This window comes from Sparus aurata, chromosome 2 (assembly GCF_900880675.1).
Source record: "Sparus aurata chromosome 2, fSpaAur1.1, whole genome shotgun sequence".
NCBI lineage: Eukaryota > Metazoa > Chordata > Actinopteri > Spariformes > Sparidae > Sparus > Sparus aurata.
The window spans coordinates 11,658,969-11,682,839 of NC_044188.1; the positions used below are offsets into that span (position 1 = coordinate 11,658,969).

The following is a 23,871-nucleotide window of genomic DNA, read 5'->3' on the forward strand; positions in this document are numbered from 1 at the left end:
ATATATTTGTATCTTCAAAACTATTTAAAGACGTTCTAAGTGCTGTATCGTAGGCAACTGGACTCGTGTCGGTTTCTTGAAGATGTTTCACCTCTACGATAAAGCACTTAGAATAACCAAGACCTTGGTTGACTGAGAACCTTCATCAACATCTTCATGTAGGTGCAACATTAAATCACTGGAGTACTTCTTTTTCTTTAAGATGAGAAATATTTATTTACCCAAAGCTGTTCAAACCTGTCAAAAACAAGCCAACCCGAACAAAAGAGGATAAGGTAGACGCACTTTATTCCTAAAACAGAAGCTGCACCATCAGTAGCGGCACACAATTATATGTACACATATACACACACAATTACCTAAATCTGTTATATAAAATATATAATCTGACAATGTACCTTTTAATTCCTCTTCAGAGCTCATTGAGTTACTGTGCGAGAGACTCTGGAGCCAAAGCAGACAGAGAGGTAAGTCTCATCCACTCATTGGGTGGGACACAAATGCCCAGGCCAGCTTTTTACTTCATTTTTACAGCATGGCAATAAAAAGGTCTGTACCCTTTGAAAAAATAATATTCTAAAAGCAATCTACAGCAAATTCACTTGAACAGGTTTGTCCGTGTTGTAATTGAGAAAATTACACTTTTTAAACCAATTCCTTTACAGTGAGATGTACACACCCTCTAGGATTTGTAATATATAAAAGATATTAAGCATTAAAAATTCCACATTTAAAAACTTACAATAAATAATATATGCAGGCATTTCATTAAGATAAAATTTCATAGATTGCAATCTACAGTCATTAAAAAGACAATTTATTCTCCTTTATGAAACGTCCCTTGATCTTCCAAAACGCTTAAAATGGATTCTTGGCATCTGATTGATTGATTGGTTGATTGGAAACTTCCAGTCAGTCCGTCAGTCAGTGTTGTGTGAGATACACCAGGGAGGATTTAGGAAGAGGGATGCTTCCTCCACGTTTGCCCTGATGGAGTGTGAGGTCCTTCGAGCGTCGGGGATTCCTTCGCAGCAGGAAATCCACGACTCCGACTGATCAGATCTCAGCAGTTTGATCCTGTTTTTAGAGTTCAGAGCATGTTCATGATAAAGTTGTACATCTGGGTGAGCACCACGAAGTGAACGGGCAGACAGGAGCGTCGGTCCTGGGTGGCAGGGTCGCATGTCAGCCAGGAGAGGGCGTTGTACTGCTCCAGAACGAATCTATCATGTAGACGGCAGACAGACGGCAGAGTTGATACAAGTCGTTCTATTTATCTTATCATACAGGCTCTTCTGATCTGAGCAGCTTACCTGAGCACATCAGAGGTGTGGTTGGAGTCCAGAGGGTGGGAGTGCTTACTGTGGAGAAGCTCATCTGACTGGACAGAAGACACGTGCAGGTGCAGAGAGGCCTGGGGGAAGAAAAGATGGAGATACAAATTAGATTCAAAATTAAAACTTATTTGGTCTAAATCTGTTTTTTCAAGCTGAAATATAAAATTATCTGGTTCCTGCCTGCAAATAAACCAACAAGAAAACTTAAAATGTAACAACAAGAAGTAGAGAAATAATCAGCCAATGAACCTCTAATAAAAATAATAAATTAGTTGAAACCCTAATTGAGAATGTGACTGACTGAAACAAAACTATTGCAAAATAAATGTTTTAGTGCTGGTGTACCTTGAGGAAGAGCGGGCACTGGTTCTTAGCTTGAGGGCAGGCCGACCAGAACCAGTCGGGTAGCGGTCCAGCCTTGGCGGTGGAGACGAAGTAGCCCAAGGCCATCGGCTGCTGCAGGATGTTCAGAGCCTCCTCGTGGGACTCCATCCGGTCTGCACCCTGACCCTGCAGGACGACACCGACGGAATTATCAACACAACAAGACTGCTACAACATGAGTTTTGGACTTGAAAGGATTTTGGATTTATTTTTCTCAATTTTATGTTTATATTCTGTTTACAGGTAAGAAAATGTGTTTTTTTTTTATCTGCCCAGGAGCAGTAACCTCACTGTTTGAGCACACATTTAAGTTGCCCTTATTAAAAAAAAAAAGTTTTTAAATATCTAGTTTCAAACATCAGGTTTCATCTCAAACAAGACATTATTCACTTTCACTGGGTCAAAACCTCATTTTGACACAAAATTGTGTTAAAAAAATACAATTCCATAAAATTGTCAAAGTGTCAAACTGTCTCGGTTCTTTGTCATAGCAGACATGCAGGTGAATACTGTTTATGGTCTGTACATTTTTAATTTATTAACTTGTGTACCCAATGAACATGGGCTGCTCAAAATGGGGCTTGTGGGCCAACTTGGGCCTCTCATTAACCTGTTCGCACCCACCTATTTTCAGTAACTTCACCTATTTAGCATACCCAAATGGAAAAGCTGATAACACAAGAACTACAAGTCCGAGATGGATGTATGATACGCCATTTGAAAGCTGACAACCTCTAGTTTCTGTGAATGTGTTTATTTAGCATGTACCATACACACAACCAAAATGACATCAGTTCAAACATGGCTCTAAAACATTTTTTTTGTCTTCGAAAATAATAGGTCATATTTGAATAACAATAACTAGGATGTGCTTTATGTAAGGCATATGGCAATATAGCACATACCTTCCTCATCTTGTCAACTACACCTGGGTGAAATTTTTGACTTCTAGGCCTACCCTTATGGGAGTTATGGAGGTTTTAGTTTGTGGTGTCACTGGCGTCCACGAACCTCTCCAAAACGTCTCCAAATGGCCAAATTGTGCCAAATGCTTTTACTCACTTCTGTGACACTGGAAACATTACTGAAGCATTCTGGTGACTATAAAACCTTTCTCCATGATTCAAAACATAATTTATTCACACATTCATTTGATGGGTGGTTGGAGGGGTTTCCACACGCTTCTAGGTGGCCATATTGAGATATTGTCATGTGACAAGACACTACAGAATAGTTACCATTATACAAAAATGACAGACTATACTGAACTGAATTTCAAACAAGGATTGTATTATCTATCAATACACTATTACTGTATGTATAACTGTGCCAATATCAACAAAATATTAGTGTTTGCCATCAAAGTCCCAAGCACTGCGTCGGTGAAAAACAATCTGAAAAACTGCAGTGGACTGGTTGCCACTCTGGTCTCCTGCTGTGGTCCGGGCTGTCTCACCGGCATGAAGGCAACTTGAGCAGGCTCAACGTCGTCATCCCCCACATCATGCCACTGTTGTTCCTCCGTGTGGGAGCTATGTGCTCTGGAGGATCCTCCTCTTCTGCCCCTCCCCCGGGCACGTCTGGCAGCACGGGAACGTCCAGCAGTTGGTGTAGAAGCTGCAGCTTCCCCTGAGCCAGAGGGGGCAGTGAAAGATGAAGCGGGGGAGGTAGCACTGGTGGATGCAGACGATTGTTGCCGCATCTGCCGACCACCTTCAGCAGGAGATGGGGTTTGGCGTCTGAGTGTCCTACTTTGAGGCTCCCAATCCACGTCACTGTCAGACTGTGACCTACAAAACACAATGCAATGCACAAATGTTACCAAATATAATGAAAAAATATATAAATGCATTTCAATGGGGTGTTATTTACATAGGAAACAAATAAACACGGATATGATATTATATATTACACAAAACCATCAGGGAAATAACTGTACATAAACAGAATAATTGAATTGGGGGAATATTCCCAGTGTCTGGTCAGTGAAAAAGATCTAGTTCAATTTGTTTACAAGCTTGAAAAAAAAAATCTAAATAAAAGGGAATTAGAGGATAGTCTGTCCCGGGGGGTGGGGGAAGAGAGAGACACGGACGGACGGACGCTCATCGCCGTCAGCCGGGGGACGGACGGACGCTCGTCACCGTCACGCTCGGAGTATAGCGCCGCTGAACTAGCGGTTTAGCGGTGTAGCGCCGCTGTTCCACCGTCTGGGGAGAACCCTGCTTAGGCGGGAGGCAAAAACGCTTGGGCGCCGCGCCTGAGCCGTATAATGGCAGGGAAAACCCTGACATTATAGAATAGGATTACAAGGATTACATAACTTTGGTTGAGTAGTTGAGTAGCTAGCTAGCTAGCTAGACTTAGCAAGGCTAATAAGGCCCTGGGGCGCTAACCATTTAGCATCATTTATGACATGCTAATGTATACTGTACTGTTTACTGTAATCATAAAAAAAACCCCACCCACTAACTTTCATTCAAATTTCACTCATGGCTAAATAAATAAATAAAACATGATCAAAGATAACGTTACTCACCGATCTAAGATGTCGTCATGTCCCTGAGCGAACATCTCCTCTCTCTCAGAGTCATACTCACTGTCTTGACTCTCATCAGATGATGCTATAGTTCATTCCTGGTCATCTTCTCGGATATATTTGGATTTCTTCCTGGCTTTCGGCATTGTAAACTCTGAAAATGCCTACGAAGAAATGTAAATGTTTGCTGCGTCTCTTCACCGTGCGTCTGCTGCGTAAAGTCCGCCCACGAGTCGCCAGACGCACGGAAACCCCTCGGCTCATAAATACCTGACCTGGGCACGCCTGCCCTCATTAGAAAGGTAAAATAATTGGCTAGAAGCCTGAGTTATTGACATGTCGATAGCCAATACGCTATTCCTATACTAAGGCAACGAAAAACAGTAAACAAAGTCTATTGGTCCTTCAAACAGGCAGCGCTCGATCTACTTCAGGGGCTCTGCTGGGGTGAAAACTGAACAGAAAAAGATGGGGACACTTTTATTTTGTAGCTAGCAAAGTGATGAAAACAAGCATACCCAACATCACCATACAGGAACTAGAAAACATTTCGGTGCGGCCGGTAAAGTATGAACTTTATATGCCGGACAAAGTTGGCAGACGGTAAACAAATGGATTTAACAGGACGATATTCACAAGCTGGAATAATTTTATGAAAAACCATTTTTATGCTTTTGATCAGTGGATTCTTACGGACAACTGGAATATAGATAATTGAGGAATGGACACATATTACGGCTTTATGGCCGCTTCAAAGGTAGGGAGTCGCCGTGTGTTTCTTGTGTCTCACGTTTACCATGCTGGTGAATATCAATGATTTATGGTTTGGTGCTCATGATTTCTGCAAAATCAACTGGATGAATGAATTGCGGAGATTCTCCTCTTTCTAACGACGTATAGTATGTCCATATTGATGAAAGTTGAAGCGGGATACGTCACTGCGCAGTGTAGACATACAGTCATTTATCTGAAATCGCCCGTCGGCGGGCGGGTGGGTGCGGAGAGGTTAAGGTTCAATTTTGAAAAATTTAAATAAAATAAAACAAGGAAAAGAACATTTCTATTAATATGTAGGATCTCTAATCATTTGTGTTTCATAACCTGAGCATGGCCAGCAGGTTGATACTTTTGTGCAGGAAGTCTGTAAATTAAAAGGAACTTGGGATCCTAGTAGCACTTTTTGTCTTAACAATACAGCATGATATGTGTTTGCTTTCGTCGTCTGTACCACCATGAAGTTTCTGTTTTGGGCCTAAAGTGAAAAAGTTTGTGCACCTTCGCTCTAGAACAATGACATCTGTGGACGAAGCCGTGCTGGTTTGATCTCAGTTTACAATGAGTGAGAAAGTGTGATCAGACTATTGCCATAGAACTCAGACACACCGAGTCTGGTTTCTTATAAATCTCTTCCGAAAATCTCACTCTTTTTGCAAGTTTAGAATGTTTGATATATATTTTTATTTACATTTCAGTGACAGGATTTTATTCCTATTTTACCTGCTCTGTCTGTTTTTATTTCTTTTTGGCCAGCACTTTGTGACATTTTTAGGGGCGGCTGTAGCTCAGTGGGTAGAGCTGGTTGATTGGTGATCAGAAGATCACTGGTTCAAATCCCAGCTCCCCAGGGCGGGACTGAGCTACAAGTCGAAGTATCCTTGAGCAAGATACCGAACCCCGAAGTTGCTCCTGATGTGCAGTTGGCACCTTGTGAAGGCAGCCACTGCCATCAGTAAGGGTCCTGCGATGAGCTGGCGACTCGTCCAGGGTGTACCCTGGCCTACGCCCATAGAGTAAGACTGGATTTGGCCCCAGTAAGCCCGGCAACCCCTTAGGGGGAAAAAAAAAAAAAAAAAAAAAGCGGCAACATCCCGCGACCCTCATGGATAAGCGGAAAGAAAACGGAACGGAACGGAACTTTGTGACATTTTTAAGAAAGGTGCTTTGCAAACTAAGTTTGTCATAATTTTTAAAAACTTAATTTTTATTAGTTGGGTAAGATGACCAACCTTGCTTCCATCTCCCCCCTGGTGGTAGTGGGAGCCAGGAGAGTGAACGGGGGAGGTCGTGGGGGAGTTGGGCAGGATGTTGATGAGGTCTGGATCCACCATGTCATTGTCAAACAGGTCAAAGATTCCCATTCCATCAGATCCGTCTGCAAAGAGAAAAACAGGCAGAGAGCTCAGGGTTAGACTTTGATTGAGCGTCTCTCTCACAGAAAAAAAGTCCCTTCAGTATCTTGAGACGTACCAGGATTTATGGGGTTGAAGTTGATGTCGATGGGCTCTGTGGTGTTAGTGTTGACCTGCACCATGGCTGAGGTGGGAAACACCAGGATGTGTGTGCAGGATGTGTCCTGAGGTGTGTTCAGCTGCGATGTCTGCATGTTGAGTGTGGTGCTGCGACCAAACACTGAACCCGTCGACACAGAATCTGCAGGGACAGGACGGAGGAACCATCAGATCTGGAGTCTTGCAAACTTTACTGTTACAACTTCAGAATAACCATGTTACTCCCCCCCCCCCCCTTTTTCCCCTTTTACCTGGCATGATGACAAAGGAACCCTGGGGCTCCATGGCGACCAGACAGGCGCTAAGGATGCTGGGAGTGTCAGCAGCAGAGATGCCGCAGAGCTTGCATGTCTCCTTCAGACGTTTACTGAGAGACTGCAGGTTCCTCCTGCTCAGCAGAATACTCCAGTCTGGAAGAAGATGAGAGCACATCAGTGTGTGTTCACGCATTTCTACACATCTACATGTTCTGCAAGTGTGTGTGTGTGTGTGTACCTCTCAGCTCGCCGTGACCCATTCTACCAAGCCGTCCAATGACCACCCTCCACGGCAGAGATGTCACCTGCACCAGGCCGAGACACCACTCCCACAGCTTCTGCAGACCCACTCGCCTGGCTGAGCCCTTTTTCCTGCGAGCCCTGAAACACATACAACACGTGGACTTTAAATATCGACTTTGGATCCTGCGTGCTTTTGTTTTTGTTTCTGTACACGAGTGCACTTACCTGTTGGGGACATCAATACTGATGATGCAGGTCTCCAACAGTTCTCCGTGCTGGTCGGTGCAGGAGGCCAGCAGCCAGCGCTGGTCGTGGGACAGGCAGTAGCCGACAAACAGGACGTTGTACTTCTGCGAGGCCTCGCCGAACGTTTCCCCGAGCTCCGTCTGCTTGTCTTTCACAGGAGCTAAAATGAAGGGCGGCGTGTACAAACGCAGACACTCGGGCCTCTGCACGGAGAGAAAACTTGTTAGTTTAAAAAGAGAGACAACACAACGTCTGACTGTGTCCTTTTTTCAAGAATTACAAGCAGTCACCTCTGGGTTCTTGAGCGCCATGTCGATGGCGAGACCGGGGCCGAAGCCCGTCAGAGCCTTGAAGTTGGTGGAGTTGGGCAGAGGCCGACGACACTGAGTGAACACGGAGAAGGCCAGCGACTTGAGGTGCTGGCCGTAGACGTGACGCTCGCCGCTGTGTACCGGCTGCAGCAGATACTGGCAGGGAACAATCTGAGAAGAACAGGTAACAGTGTGTAACTTTAGGCAGGGTTGTGGCTACGCATCTGTTGAGCTCTGATCTAGAAAGCTGACCTTTCAGTTTGTGTTTGATCTTCATATGTACACATCTGTGGTTTCACACCTTTTCATTTCAGTAATATTGGCTTGTTTCTATGACAGCATATAAGGGCTTTAGTTGGTCAAATAAGAATTATGTAACCGGGGTAGGGGGTTATTTCAATATTCTTACATGTAATTCCAATGTGCAATGGTAAAAATTCAACTGTTGAGTTTGTTTTCTTGTTTATATTTTGGAATTTATTTCCTTTTATTATGTCTTGCTTTTTTTACTTTTCTTTTTTAAATAAATGCTAATGTATATTTTGCTATCCCATTTGCTACTGTAACACTGCAAATCTCTCCGTCATGGGACTAGTTATTATGATTATCTAATTTAATTTCATATTCCAAGAATATTAGGAAAGAATTTCTGAGTTTAATGTTGTACATTTGTGAGAAAAATTCTGAGATTAAAGTCATGAAATTACAAGAACAAAACCTAGGGGGAAAAAGGTTTTCCTATTGTTTGTTTTATTTTAAGTGTACCTTAAATATTTGCATTTTAAGTTCAAAGTGATGTTTGAGAAATTGAATCAACAAATGTGTAAAATAAACTGAAGTAAATGTAAAAACATACTGCTTCCACAGCAGCACCATGCATGTTTTAATAATGGCTATCAAAAATCAAATCAAGTATGAATATGAAAAAAAAGACAAAATCCAGTGACACAAGATAAGTAGAAGGATATTAAACCTGCTGGAAGTGACTCGTTACCACGTTCACACCTCCACTGCTTCAAATATTCCCTCTGGCATGTTGATGCAATCTTATGTCACTACATCACAGGTGTGGAAGTTAACACCTCTATTAGTGGCTGTTAATGAGTCCCCTGCTCTTTCTCACCTCCCTTTGTGGCTGCTGCTAACCTGCTCTGCTGGAGCTAAACTGGCAAAGACGACAACAATCACAGCTCATCAGCAACTGTGTGATCTTAACCGGTCCCTCTACTGATACTGTGGTAGACTCAATTATTAAGTAAACAAACAATGAGACTGCGACGTTGGCCCGTACCTGCACTGAGACTGCGTTTCTGATGCGAGCGGGCAGGAACTGGAGCATCTCCATGTAGCAGCGCAGTAGGCCCAGCGTGTAGGCGCTGGAGTGGACCTCTCTGTCCGCGTCCTCGTAGCTGAACGGGTCGACAATGTACACCACGATGGCAGGCGGGAAGGACACGGCGTGGGACTCCCCGTCTGTCGGCTTCCCCACTTTGTCTCTCTCCATTGTGCTGATGAGACGAGACAAAGGATTTTTTACGTGAATACAACACAGATGAGCCAGAGGTCGCCGCACAATTAAAATCATACCACAGTTACTCCTAAAGATTGCTATGCTGGTGTCAAATATCTACATTTTTATTCAAACATGTGGCACATTGGATTAATGGGACACATGAACATGGACAAGCTGCAGTTGGTGTGCGTGATGATCTGTTTCATCTCAGTGGCAATCTCTGAGACCACAATGCAGTGAATAAATACATAATTCCTACACTTTGCCTTTTTAGGAGTATTTTGTATCCTATAGTTATACAGATGATGCTGCAATGTATCGATTATTGCTGAATCACAGGCAGTGTATCATGAATTTTATCCCAACTCGGATTCCCACGCCTACTCTGGAGAATAACAGTAAGTATATTATGTATGTATAAAGCATAAATACTTGAGATAAGCCAGTCAGAAGAAATTGTGTACTGGCTAAGAAATGTTTTCAGTTTAATTAAATTTGAGCATATTATTCAACTTAAAAGTAAGTAAAACAATCGAAACAACATCATTAATCATCTTTTGCATCCTTTCTGTCTGCGAGCAGCCTCACAGCACTGCCACCGTAAAAAGCAGTGACTGGCTTTGCTCTTTTGCTCGTGTGTTGGAGGTTCACATGCACCACTGGATGACAAGTATGCAAGACATATCGCATCCCCTCAGTTGTGGACAACAGCGTCTGTCGCAGCTTAAATACAGACACACTGTTTTTAGACTCGGCTTGGCGTGCTATACTTTTACACAAGTGTTTACTGAGATATCAAATGTTTCATTAGCAAAAAAAAAATCTGCCATCAGCAGAGCAACAGCTGTGTCAGAAAAAGGTTTTAAAACAAAACGCTTCTCAGAGCTGTGAAACAAAGGACATACAATCTCTCTGTCTGGATGATTAATTGACACTCACCTCTCTGGCGCCTCTGCGGGCACTTGAGGCTGGTTGGCAGAGGGTCCGTTCTCCGCCAGCCCCCCGGCACCCTGCGAGTTTGACTGCGGTCCATTCTGAGACGCGTTGCCCTGTAAGCCTGCCGTCCCAAATGGCGAGTAGGAGCTTGGCTTCATTCCCCCGATAGTCTGGGAGCCTGAGGAGGACGAGGGAGGGGTGCTGTTGACCTGGGACGACTGGGCAGAGCTGGTGCTGGAGCTGGTAGTGTTGGTGCTCTGGGGTCCTGAGGAGGTGCTGGAAGAGCTGGAGGTCTGGGATGACGCGGAGGAGGCGGGAGAGGGCACGACGGGGCTGCGCTGCGACAACAGAGAGCCGTCTAAAGACTGCTCTGACAGGTATGGAGCTGAAAAGGAGAGAAAAAAAAGGTCAATCATAATTTTTACAAACAACACGTTTCTTACAAATGATGGGTTTTAAATTTAAAGATGTTACCTAGATCATAGCGGCACACTTGAGCAAAGAGTTTGAGCTTATTAAAGGCTTCATTGTTTCCGTCTCTGGCAGCCATCTTAAGGAACCAGTCACTAAGGGGCTGCTCTGTCAAGCTCCTTCCTTCTGTGGTGCCGACCTTCAATACGCCCTCTGGGTGACTCTTACAGATGGGCCTGTGTTGTCCCAGCTGGCATGCCTGTCAAGAAATAGGGATTGAATGCGACAATGAAACAGTGTGAATCATTTCACAAGAGTGGGAACTGTTTTTCGTGGGCATGTCGTGACAGGAAGGACGAGTTTTATCCACCAGGTGCGTACCTCATACATAGCACTCAAATCTTTGAAAAATGTCTTCGCTTTGCCGAGCAGAGCTTCGTTTTCTGGGCAGATGACGACGTATCCCACATCTCTCTGAGATCCAAAAGGATCCAGGAGAAGCTTCTCCCAGTAGGGCAACCCGAAAGGAGACAGCACCACAAAATCATATTCATAACCGACCAAAAAGGTCGGGATGGGCAGAGGCTCGGGAGACTCATCTGTACCTGGAGTGAAATGAAGAGGGCAAAGGTCTAACAATATTCCACAAAGTGCTCTGTAAATGTGATAGAGATAAGCATGATAAGGAACAAACAATTTCAACGTACCATATGATCCCCTCCCGGCCATCTTGTGGAACTGTTGCCAGGTGAGCGGTCCCTGAACGCCCCACGAGCGCACACTCCTCTTCTTCTGAATGGTGTCCTGCAGCACAGGCTGGAGGGACAACAACACCCGCAGGACATCCTGAGAGAACAGCTTGCTCATGTCTGCTGCTGCAGGAGGAAGAACAAAGAGAAAGAAGTCTTAACTTGAACATGCTTGAGGTCAGGAATGAAAAGTGAGGAACATAATCTTGTAGTTAGAAGACAAACTGATACAAAAATACTCACATTTGCATTTTGGCCACTGATGAAGACAGGTGCTTTTCACTAGTGTTTCATCTACTTTGCCTCCTGACATATTATCCATGAACTGCCGGCCGTGCTCGAGCGCCATGTAGCAGTCGTTGTAACAGTCCCTCTCCTCCACCCTCAGAAATGAGCTGGTGGCTGAGCTCGGCTTGGTGTACTCCACGCCTGCCATCGGGGCGAACGGGTTGGTGCACTGGTCCTGCAGCAGCAGGATGAGCTCATCTGGAGGTTTCTCCATCATGCCGCCAGCTTTGTGCGCCGTGGTCGCTCGCAGCTCTTCGAAACACCGCTCCGTGTCCCGACTGGAGTCTGAGCCCCGTCCCACCACTTCAAGTTCGTCTTCCAGAAACAACCCGGCCAACTGGCCGAAGCGCCGATTGGAGACGGCGCTGAAGCCACAAGTGCAGGGGTACTGAGCCTCGCCGTTGTCCTTGAGGTACACGCCCACGTCTGCTCCCCTGATGTTCATGTTGCAGACACACACGCAGCAGCTCTCAAAGTTGCAGTCCTTGTAGAGGTTCATGACAGACTCAGAGAGGATGAGGGTGACGTAGAGGCTGTGTGCCTCGGGGATGGAGGGCACAGTGGCCGGCTCGACGGAGCTGAGCGGTCGGCAGGTGGAGGGAGTGGAGGCGGGCGAGTAAAGGTCAGAGTTGTCGTACTTGAGGGAGCCCTGGACGCTTGAAGGGCCGCGGGGCGTCCGTGGAGTGCGTGGGGTGCGAGGCGTGGGCACGGAGAAGCGCGGCGTTGCCGGGGAGGGCAGGATTCCGGTGCCGCTGTTGCTGGGAGGGGCGCTGCTGGACATGAATGGGGTGTGGGTCTGAGGGGTGTAGGTCTGGCTGTAGTCCGGCTCCACACTTGGGACGTTACTGTTGGAAGAGATGGACAGAGATGAAATACTTAATCATCTTTTGATTCTTTGTTTTGTTAGTGTTAGTGTTAGTTTTTTCATGGCAGCATCTACAACTGAATGCCACGTGATGATCCAGGTGTGAGGTAAAAACTGTTGCTCATACAAGAATCTATACAGTAAGTTATATGTTGCTTTCAAACAATAAACAATAAAATAGAGCTGCAAAAATATAATAGTTGGCAACTATTAAACCAACCAACAACTATTTTAATAAATCAATGAATCAGTAAACAAAACATATCTTAGGGTCGTGGACAAAAGAAGACATTGGAGGAAATCATCTTTGGTTTTGTGAAACACTGATTTAGTTAGTTGCAGCCCAACATCTAAATGAACATAATGAAAATCTACTTTAATAACCCAGGCATCTATAAATGGGCACTCATCCCTTAACAATCCCTTTCACACCGTTCTGAAATAAACTGACCACCCTTGGAGGACAACCATCTGCAATGAAGGACAGCTATGACCCACTGTTGACACTTAATGCACCAACCTGTCTTTGGTGAGGAGGTTGACATTCGTCACCGGGGGTATCAGTTCCATTTTGCCCATGGTCCAGCTGGGCGTGTACACACAGTCTTCTGGCAGTTTGACAGGCAACAGACACTGGCTGGGTAGCGTCTTCAGGGGGGCGTACATGGAACAGCCGATGAACAACTGGCTCGTCTCGGTTTTGTACACAAAGGAGAAGTCCTGAAGGCACAGTGAGAAGGGTGAACAACACTGATGTAGCAACATTTTTCCGATTGCTCCACACTTGGCAGGTGTGTGACATGTCGTACCTTTATTTCAGATGGCTTCGGGCTGCAGAATCCCTCCTCCACCTCCATCTTGAAGTGGTTGTTGAGCTGGCTGCCGTCCAACAGGGTGAGGCCTGCCCCTGCTTCCAGACTATCCTTGCTGCCGGAGTTCATGGGAGAGTATCCCTGCTGCTCCAGGGAGGGCGGAGTGGGAAACATCTGGTGCAGATCTGCTGAGCCTGGAGAAACAAGGGGTTGTTAAATCTCTTGAAACAATGTGTGAATAAATATGACAACGCACACTGATTAACTGATGCGAAGTCTTCTTACTTATGCAAGACAGAGGGTCCAACGTGGACGCTTTTGAGTCTTTACAGCCAAACTTGTCCTCTCCGCCAACTCCAGCTCTTTTGGATCCAGGCTGAACGGACACAGAGAAAATAAATCTACTAAGCACATCTTCAGTGTCAATTTTCAACAGGCTTTACCATCAGCAGCAGCACCAACAATTTCATTCACCACACCGATGCACTCACCGTTAGCTCATCTTCATCCGAGTTGAAGATTTTATCCAGGTCGCTGTAGGAAACCGCCAAGTCGAACTCGTGAATAAGGCTGGTCGAGGCTAAAGGTTTATTACCGGATGGACCCTGACCGTCTGCACCGCAACACAAAGTACAGAGGAGAGCTTGAACAAGACATCAATCTCCAAACTTTTGATCTAATTAAATGTCAAACTGAGGTGCTAAACAGAAAAAAAAGAAAGGTGTTCTCACCGTCTGCTGAAGATCCAGCCCCTTCATCCCCCTGGGTTGAAAAAAGAAAATCATTTTAATCTCAGAAAAAAAACTGCTGCCAGTTTTACTGACATACAAAGCTCTGGTTATCCAATTTATTCTGACAATCTCAACATGTTAAAAGTAAAGGTAGTTTTTATGAGTGGGCCACCACGCACATGCACACAGTCGCACCTGCACCTGAGTATAAACACATTTGTTTGTTTACAATAAAACTCCACATGGCACTGTTAAGTGATTACAAGGACTGGCCAAAACAAACAAAAGTTTATTTGCTGTGATAAACTTCTGTTTGTTTGCGGTTCACTACATCCCAACATGGACTTTGGCGTTAAACTGTAGCTCTAAGAAACACCCTGGAGGACTGCCACAGCTGGGAACTGTTTGACAACATTTCATTACCAGTGAGGAAGAGCAGATGCCCGTGTTTCAGTACTGATTCCGAAATAGCAGGACTTTCTCATTTTTTACCAAACTACTTGTAACCAAAAGCCAAACTTTCTAAAATGCTTAAAGTTATTTTAATGATTAAGTTCAGAAAATTATTCGCTGACTCTTTTGGATTATTGATTGATTGGTTTAAGTGTGGTACAAGCAAACTTCAGTCAGAGCGAACACATTCAACAGCCCCGACTATTGCCGTTCACACTCTTGATACCCCAATGTAGCAAAAAGACTGATGGGACATAAACTTTAAAAACAAATCCTGACTCCGTTATGTGACTTTAAAAATCATCACCTCTCGGGAACACACAACTCTTTTCATCCATGCACGCACTTAAAATCCCAGGTACCAGCAAATACTTTAAAGAGAAGCAGAAGCAGATGTCAGCCAGAACTCCCACCATCTTTAATCAACCCACCTTGTGTTTCTTGTTGCCCTCTCTGTCAGCTCCGGCCTTGTCCTTCTTCTCTGTGAAGCTAAACTCCTCGTCTCCCTCGACAAAGGCGTAAGGGTCTGGCTCCTCGCCGTGTTCTCCGTCTCCTGTGGCGGAGACAAGATGGCTGTTTCTCCGCTGGGCATAAGTCTTGACAAGCTCCTGGGACACCTTCAGCGGATGCGTGGAGCCCGACATCACCCTGAGAGGAAAGTGATTTTACACAGATGCTTAGAAAAAATGCAGACAGGCTACACTTTCGATGCAGCTGATGATGAGTGATGAAATACGCACTCAGTGATGGACACGACACTTTCTGATCCTCCGCCTCCCCCAGAATCATCATTCCGGATTTTATCCACAGGTAGCGCTGGTGTCAGGAAGTTGGTGGCCTTCTTCCTGGGAAGGTTGAAATACTTCCAGGGGTTGTGGGTGGAGTCTTCATTGGGGTTGATGGCTGAGCCCACAAAGACGGTGGGCTCCAAGGTTTCACTGTAGGCTGGGGGGAATGGCAGAGGCATGGGCATGTTCTCCAGCGGAGTCTCCTCAGACGAGCCCTTCTGTGGCAGCAGACAGGGCTCCACTGACGGCGGGTAGAACGGTTGGTGGATGGGCGTGGATGAGTTCTTCATGCCACTTGGAGTCATGTCACCTTCTACGTGGTCGCAGGGGTGTGGGCTGAGAGGAGGCGGGGGCGGGGATCCGACAAGGTCAGCGGGCGGGCCGTGCGTGTGCAGCGTGGGGGCTTTGGAGGGCACCGTGTCGACGTGGTGCAGGCTGGGATACGAGCCCTCCTCCTGCGATCTTAAACAAAGCCTCTGAGTCTGCGGCTCCAGCGACTGCTCCTCGCTCACAGAGTTGCGGTGGTGAAACGGCGTCTGAGGCCTCTTCTGCTGCTTTTCGCCCTTCTCCAACTTCTCGCCCAGCTTGTGCTTGGGGGCCGGCTGAGCGGGCTGGCCGGATGAAGGCAGGTGTCCTGAGGTGCTGTTGGATCGCTGCTTCTGATTCTTATGTCTACATGACAACAGAAACAATACTAATAAGATACTTTCTTTACTATAAACAAAAAATCCCATGTGAATGCATCATGCAACTTACCGTGAGCAGTTGCAATGCGGCCTGTGAGTGGGCTCCACAAAATCCCAAAGTCCAGTCTTGTCGGACTCATCCTCACAGGTGCCATTGGTCAAGGTTGTAAACTTCCTCCTATTAAAAAGGGAACATTCACATTTCAGTCAGCATGAAGGCACTTCTTTGACTGGCAATGCTAATTTTGAGGAAGAGATGATGCTAAACATACTTGTGCCCTGTACGGTTAATATTATACTCCTGCCACACAGACTCCACCATCTGGCTGGCCAGCCTGCGAGGGATTTTACCCCCATGAAGAGTGTTGTTAGAGCTGTAGCCGTCGGATGCAGAGGACAACTTGAGCCACCTCTGGGCAGGCTGATAATCTGCAAGACAAAGAAAGTGCAACACACTTAGTATGCAGCATTTCAGGCTGAAAAATGTGTATGTCTCCTCATTGTGCAGCTCCAAGACTCACCAGTCTGAGCCTCCTCCGGTGACGTCGGAGGAGTCAGAGTGACAGAGGACATGGCAGGATCTCTGTGGGCCGCCTGGCCCTGCTGAGCACCGCACAGGCTTCCTGAAGTGTTGGCTGAGCCCTGAGGGACCACAGCCGGCAGATCTGACAGGGGGAGAAGCACCAGGCAGGAGGGGTACACCATCCTCACACCCGCTGCAACCAAACAGGCAATTATATATCAAAAAATGCATCAACAATTTTAAGATTGAGATCATTGTCTCGACGAAAATCCTGTTGGATTGATGCGTTTGTTTTTTAAGTCTATACATATCCATATCAATAATGCACAAGAAAACTCAGAGACTGAGACTTTCCTACATCTGTATGCAGCTATATGTTGATCTCCAGAACAAGCTTTTATGAAAAGGACACCATACCACTTATTGTAAGATACTACGTATTACTAGTCAACAAATCCCAGGATGTCAGTTTCTCAAACTTTCTGACTTTCCAGCCCTGTTTCACTCAAACCCAATTAAAATTTTGACATCACTGAAATTAGTCTTTAAAATATACATACAAAGCTTGACACAACAATCATCAAAGTCTCATTTACACATTATGGTCTCTTACCGACAAGGACCTCTACAGCTGCTAGTGAGTCGTCCTCCCAGTCCGAATCCTCAATCTTGTCTTCCTCCTTGACCTCCTTGGGATTGGGGCTTATGGGATAAAACTGCCTCCACTCCTCTATGAGCTTCTGAGTTGGGTGGTCTGACATCTTAAAAGCCTGCCCGGTGAGGGTCCCGTTCAAGCCGTATGGGCTCAGGATGACTGCAGGGCAGAGAGGATACTTATGTAGGATAACGCCATTAATAAAGCCAAAGGAAACTGCGTTATAAAAACACATGGACCTACCTTGCAAGGGGCTGGAGCTCTGCTGGGCGAGGCTCAGGTGCTCCTCCCCCAGTCGCTGGAGAGGCTGATGCTGAGCGATCTCCACGCTCGTGCACACGTTGCTGTCGCCGTGCACGAAGAAGGTGAACGCACAGGACAGGTGCTCACTGCGAAAAGAGGCATTGCAATGTTTAGAGACATTTGTACCCAAGCTGACTAATGAGGTTATCAGTGTACTCTCCATCATTGTTAGGAATTACTGGAGAGGGAAAGAGAGGATTGAAAACTGGTAGAGATGATGCGAGAAGAGCAGTTCCTTGCATGTTTGATCCATCAAGCTTTCAGGTCACAACTGTTGCTTTCACTGAGACATGACAGCCTGTTGACACCTCAAATCAGATGTAACACATAACACACGCTGTGCTTCACCGCAGTCTGAATCTTTATCAAACCATCTCGCAAAGCACAGGCAAAAAAAAAAAACTGTGTGAGATTATTATAGTCGTGCGTTGTTAAAACAATATTCACATTTATTTTCTAACTACTTCTGGAAGGCCAGGCGGCTAAATGCACTAAAATAGTACTTGTTGACATGGTTGCTGTAAAACCACAGTGCACACTCAGCATTTTCCAAAGACTGCCCTGTTTACCAGCCAGAGAGGGCAGGCAGGCGACAGCGAGGCTGCCAGACTCTTCTGTCAGAGGTGCTGCCTCAACACACACTTGTAGACATCTTTATGCAAAAACAGAAGCTCGACACCACCGCGCAAGAAAATCCCCCTCCTGCACCATGCAACAACTCTTTTATATAGCTGCTAAAACTCTCTGAAAGCATTGGGCGAAGCTGCCAGAGGGAGCCGAGCCAAAGGGGCTGTGCATCAAACACAAGTCAGCTTGGATCAACGCAGCCAAAAAGCAGAGGCTTGAATTAGCTCGTTAGGGAACTCCAGGATACACCGGCAGCCCCCCTCACTCAAGGGCAAGGGTGACGCTAAATCTATGTCACCGCCGTTATGTTATGTGCGAGAGGTAAGGAAACGCAGCTGCACAGAACCCCTCTCTGAACCAGACAGTTATTTATGTGCCGCCGCTGGTTCACCTCAAGCTTGTATTTCTACAACAACAACACAGAGCAACTCTACAGTGCAGTTGGGGAAAGTGGAGGTGGACATTAAACATTACCCTGGAAGTGGTGTTCTATTAATAGCCTTGGAACTGTCTAAACTGATGTTGCAATTATGCAACATGCTGCTATTAAAACAGGTGAGAATGTGTCAGGCTGATTATGCCATTACATTAAAACAGTAATAATCCCGTCATGCTCCATCGCAGCATTATCTGATTTCATTCCAGGAATCAACACGTTCTCTGGGAACTGCAGGAACTTTGGTGAGTCAAAGCAACTTGGATCTAGTTGTTAACCCTGATTCCATGAATAATGACAGTATGCAATGATTCATTTCAAATGAATACAGTGTAAAGAAAACTTATTTAAAGTTCAAACTGCAAAACTTTTGTTTTCGCCCATGTCCAATTGTTTGCTTGCTGGTCAGCAAAATCCCTTGTGATTACACAAAAAACTAATGAACAGATTTCCACGAAACTTGGATAAAGGATGGGTCTCAACACAGAATTGACCGCATTAACTTTTAGAGCATATCTGGGAATTTTTCCTCACTATCTTTAACATTGTGAAACAGGGCCTTTAAAAAGAAAAAATGTAATCCCCCATTTCTCAGGAAACAACCCATGGATCTAGTGGGATATAAAACAGGTGGCTGGTATCAATGAGTGAGTACAAACTGATATGGATCCAAATAAAAATCTGGATGCAGCGTATTGAAATTATTTGATATTGGATTAGGCTTGATTGAATTAAAGGGGACTGTTGGGCCACTGCAGACATACTGAGTGCTGCTCTACTTATGAATTTGATCCCTGCAACATGGAAAGTAAGAAGAACAACAGTTCCCCAACACTTTAGGTATAAAAATGGTAAACCTTATCAGTAAGTTCAAACTAACTCGAGAATATTCAACAAATAAAAAAAAAGAAACAGTAGTTAAACCAGCGCATCAGGTAGTAAACAGTCTTGTGTCATTGTTACACTGCTGAAGCCAAGCCTAGTGTGCATCTGTTCAAGCCATTTTCCTCTTTAGAAGATGATGCCTCATTCCCAGAAACAGGCATCATCTTGGAACAACAGAGTTGAAACAATACAGCTGCAAGCAGAATTTCTCCAGTTGAATCCCAAATGGGAATTTTGACTATTAAAGGCCGTCAGAGGACAGGAATTGTTATGAGTAGTTTAACAGTGTGGACATCTGCCCGATGAGGCAGAACGCACATGTACGACACACATAATCATCTGTCTTGAACAAGCACAATGCTTCACGTAGCAAATATGTCACTGTAATACACTGTAATCCATCTCTTTATAAAGACAATTGTAATACCCAACCTCCGCATGTTTCAAGGCCTGAGCAGCATGAGTACAATTCAAGACATCTAGTAAAAGTAATGGTCGTATAGAAACGTTTCTGGCTTTCTAGGAAGCATATTCTCTTCATTTTTACTGGAAGAGTCTGAGATTCATTAACAGTCGCTTAACACAAGCAGCATCCGTCAGCAGTGAGTAAGAAGACAGCTGAGTATAGCAGGACTGTGTTGTTTCAATACAACAGGTGGAGTCTCAGGCAATTCCCAGGGCATTCAAACAGAAGGCACCCCAAGTATAACTTCTGACCTGACCATTAGCTGAGTGTGGGCTTTAATTTGACAATTTACGGCATGTCATATAACTTTGCTGAAGCCGGACATACCTCTTATTGATGGTCTTCTCCTCCTTTTGGTATGGCTTGACGAACCACTTGCCGATGCGGACGAAGCCGCGGTTCATGAGGCAACGCTCCAGCAGGTTGTGGATGGCCTTGAACAGGAGCGTTCGACACTCGTAGGACAGGCCGCTCTCCCACTCGCCATCCTCCTCACCTAGAAACAAGGCAGACATCATTAAACCACATGCTTTCAACAAACAAACCTGATACTTGTATGCCTACTGGGTTTCACACATAAATGGTAGAGTCAAAAAGTCTGAGATCACTAGTTATATTTTGGGGATTTAAAACTATTGTCTCATCACAAATGATATTTGAAAATGTATTTCAGAATATCTTTGTATTTGGTATGTGCCCCTTTAGCTTTAGTGAGAGCATGTATTTGAGCTAGCATGGACCCCACAAGTTTATCCATAAACTGGACAAACTTGTGGAGCCCATTCCAGCTCGAAATTAAAAAAAGGGATTTGAGAAATATTTTGTCTAATGGTCTCAGACTTATTGACTGGACTGTAGGGAGACGTACTAGACTTTGTAAACAACTGAGCACAGTAATAATTGAAATAACCCATTAAAACATATGACTAACATTTGAGTTCATCAATCTTATTAGTTATAATGCAATAACAAGATGCAAAAAGTCCCTGAACTGTTAAGATTAACAGAACATTTACAAATAAAGTGAAACATTGCGATCGGTTCTAAATGTGTTCTGCAGGTTAAGCCTGCTCATGGACATTTTTGGTGCTTTTTCATGGCAATTTTTTCACACATATGGTTATTAAAAGGCATGCTTTGCAGGATTTGTCGGCCACTGACTGTAAACAATCTGGCGATTCTGGAAAAAGATGGTTGATTCTTGAGTCTCATTCAACAACGGTTTGGTTTACAGTCATTGGTATTTGATGACCCGGGAATGCGACTCAACAATCAACCATGTTCCTACATCCCGAGCACAGCAATATACTAACAAAATACAGGACAAGTGAAGGGTCTCTGCAGATAGAGACACCACAACTTGAAGAAATCATTTTTGTATGAGTCTACACATTTTTTTGTTCTTCAGGAAAATCCTGTGGCGTACACCTTCAACAAAGCTTGAATGAACCCTTCCTCCAAAGTCAGGACTTTTTCAGGTGACTGTGATGCACAACAGCTTGTTCTTATGCTGCCATACAAGTCTGTACCTTGGTGGCTGTGAGCCAATAGATTCCACAAGGCTTTAGAGACTTTAAAAAGACCCGTTAGCCGCAAATCGGTCGGTCTATCATAAGTTATTATCATCAGACTTTGTATCATTAAAACTGCATTAGAACTCTTTGCCGCAGTTAAAATGGTTGGCATCGGCATCTAACATCCAACGTGTTTAAACATGAGCCGAGTTTCCACAAATGGACCAATTTTGCCTGCAACTCTCTGTCAGCGCAGCAGGTCTAGAAAGTAATAACAGCAACAATTACAGGCTTTTTTTATCTGATTTCAACATCAAGAATAGTGATTATTCCAAAGCACTGAACCGCCTGTTTATATTGTATAGAATGCACACGAATAGTGTTGTTATTCATTCTGGGTAAAGAATTGTATCTTAGTTTAACCTACTGTGATATTGTGAGAATTCAAATTTTTAATTTTGAGCCTGCTGAGAACATGTTGATGTTCGAGGTGATGTTGACTGCACTTACTTGAGAGTTCATTGTGGATAAGCTCGGCGAAACTGGGGTCATCCCCCCACCAGAAAAGCCAGAGCTCTCTGCGACCCGGGGTGTGGTGCCTCCTCCACACACTCAGCACATCTGCCGCCAGGCATCGGCTGAAACTACACAGGATAGGGTCCTCCTCAGTCACAGGGAAAAGGATGGGCGAAGAGGTGGGTCCTTGCCACACAAAACGCCGCCATTTAATTCCAGTCAAATCGGCCTGAAAGAGGAGGAGAAAAAAACAATATCAGAATTTAATCATCAATCACCTTCACCGATCATCTGTTGTTGACTGCAGAACTCAGTGGTCGAGGGGCTTTCTCCCTCTACACAGAAAGTAATGCATGTCCCGTCATACAGAGAATCACTTTCAATAAGAAAAGTTGACACCTAAGATGTGCTGACATCTTGGAAAGTTTTTGCAGTACTTTGTTGTACATGTGACACCACAAACGTGCCTGAAAATAACTGTCATGCAGTCATTTACTCAACAGTCATTAACAACTAGTGACGCACCACTGCAAGTCAGTCCAAACACAGAGTAGTTGGCAGAATTTAAAACTCCAACTATGAGACTAATTTTGCTTTTTCTTTATCCATAAATACTGCAGTGTCACTTTAATCGAAGTAAAACAGGATGTTTGCGACATGTTTCCAGAAATTCCCCTGTTAGCCTGACCTGTTACCATCATGTAACTAACGTTTGCTAGCAGTACATTTCTGTCACCAAAGCCGTGTAAACACACAATTACGCCATATTCGTGAGAAACCCTTGAATAAAATAAAGCTGCAGTGTGTGCTGTCTCTGTTGTGAAAGTTAGCTAACGTTAGATAACGATGTGCAAGTTGCAGGCCCAATGCCTTCACGCCAGTCTGCAACTGACGTTACAAAGCTTGTTGCCTGATTAGCCAAAATGGCTTTCTGGCCTCTCAGTATCAAAGCTAGCGCTAGCTAGCGCAGAGAGCACAGAGACTTACCAGGCAGAAGAGGTTGGAGTGGCAATCCTCCAAACTGGCCCCGTTTGGTACAAAGCACGAACTCATCCTTTCACTGCGTGGTTGTAACGTTAAAGTCCATTGTCTCAATCACCATCGGGGGCAATAGCTGATCTTCTTAACTCGCTGGCGAAGCGATGTTCAGTTGTAATTATCCCGTTAAAGCGCTGACCAACTTGCTAGCTACAGCTAGCTACCACCGCTAGTCAACCAGACAACTTCTAACCGGCGCTAGCCGCCGCTAGCCCGGTAGCTATGCTAACGTTAGACAGGCAGTCAGATAGCGTCAACTGTAAGCTTCGAGCTATTCGATTCATCAATCCTATTTGAAATGTATTGTCTGATCTGGTTAGCCACAAGCTTGCTGCTACATTACCTCAACGTCTAATAGTCAACGTTAACATGACCTGGACTAACGCTGAATCAAACAGCAGAAAAGTTAGATGCGCAATAAAAAACAAATACGAGCTCGAAAACTAAAAAAAAAACTTCACCCCGAAAGCTTAGTCCCTGGTGTGCTAATGCTAATGCCAGCTAGCTGATCTGAAACAATTTCAAAGCAAAGGAACTCTCCCCTCCCCCTGATCTCTCCTAGCCTGCTAGCACAAAAGCTAACATACCAGAGCTCCAACCAACGCTAGCTTGCTAGCTAAATAAAACAATTAGCTACACCGCCCTCCTTTCCGCTAAAACCATCACAGCGCTCCGTCATAGTAAAACTACTCTCAACACGGACGAAATGCCAAATCGGCGAGGCTACTCATCGGCTACGTTTCCTCTGCCTGATCCATGGGTCCTGCAGATTTCCATTATTTCAGTTCATGGATTGAATTCTTTAATGGCGGCCAGGAGGACAACTCTGCCTCTCAACTCCTATTGGCCAATTTGTGGTAATGGGGGCGTCATCCGTCTTCAAGTAGCTCCATGACTTCACAGTTTACAAGATGAGAGCTCCGGTGCATCTGTCATACAGTCAGTGGTCGCTCCTTCACTGGTGCCTGTTACTAAACATATTTCTCTACGGCAACATCTACTGCATGGCAAGAACAATTATAATACTTTTATAATTTAACGTTAGTTGGAAAAAATATATATCATTTTTTG

General features: G+C 44.8%; 1 protein-coding gene across 1 annotated transcript; it reads right to left on the reverse strand.

Moving 5' to 3' along the window:
- Positions 1-271: 271 nt before the first annotated feature.
- Positions 272-23,656, reverse strand: LOC115568210 (mediator of RNA polymerase II transcription subunit 13-like). The gene is made up of 30 exons (XM_030395314.1): positions 22,750-23,656; positions 21,757-21,991; positions 20,060-20,228; positions 17,259-17,404; positions 16,974-17,174; positions 16,359-16,553; positions 16,110-16,266; positions 15,908-16,015; positions 15,104-15,823; positions 14,795-15,011; positions 13,911-13,941; positions 13,671-13,792; positions 13,465-13,555; positions 13,177-13,373; positions 12,888-13,087; positions 11,458-12,347; positions 11,173-11,340; positions 10,847-11,070; positions 10,529-10,724; positions 10,058-10,439; positions 8,897-9,113; positions 7,585-7,776; positions 7,274-7,497; positions 7,044-7,186; positions 6,800-6,958; positions 6,508-6,690; positions 6,267-6,412; positions 1,683-1,847; positions 1,314-1,414; positions 272-1,223 (listed from the first exon to the last, which is right to left on the reverse strand). The coding sequence occupies exons 1-30, from the start codon at positions 22,813-22,815 to the stop codon at positions 1,091-1,093; spliced, it is 6,378 nt and encodes a 2,125-aa protein (XP_030251174.1). The 5' UTR covers positions 22,816-23,656; the 3' UTR covers positions 272-1,090.
- Positions 23,657-23,871: the final 215 nt, after the last annotated feature.

Excerpts from the sequence above, each read along its gene's own strand:
- LOC115568210 (XM_030395314.1), bottom strand. The coding sequence starts at position 22,815 with ATGAGTTCGTGCTTTGTACCAAACGGGGCCAGTTTGGAGGATTGCCAC. Across the intron at positions 10,440-10,528 it reads AGTGTGCCGCTATGATCTAG|CTCCATACCTGTCAGAGCAG; the intron begins GTAACATCTTTA and ends TCTCCTTTTCAG. Across the intron at positions 1,848-6,266 it reads AGGGGGGAGATGGAAGCAAG|GGTCAGGGTGCAGACCGGAT; the intron begins GTTGGTCATCTT and ends GTCGTCCTGCAG.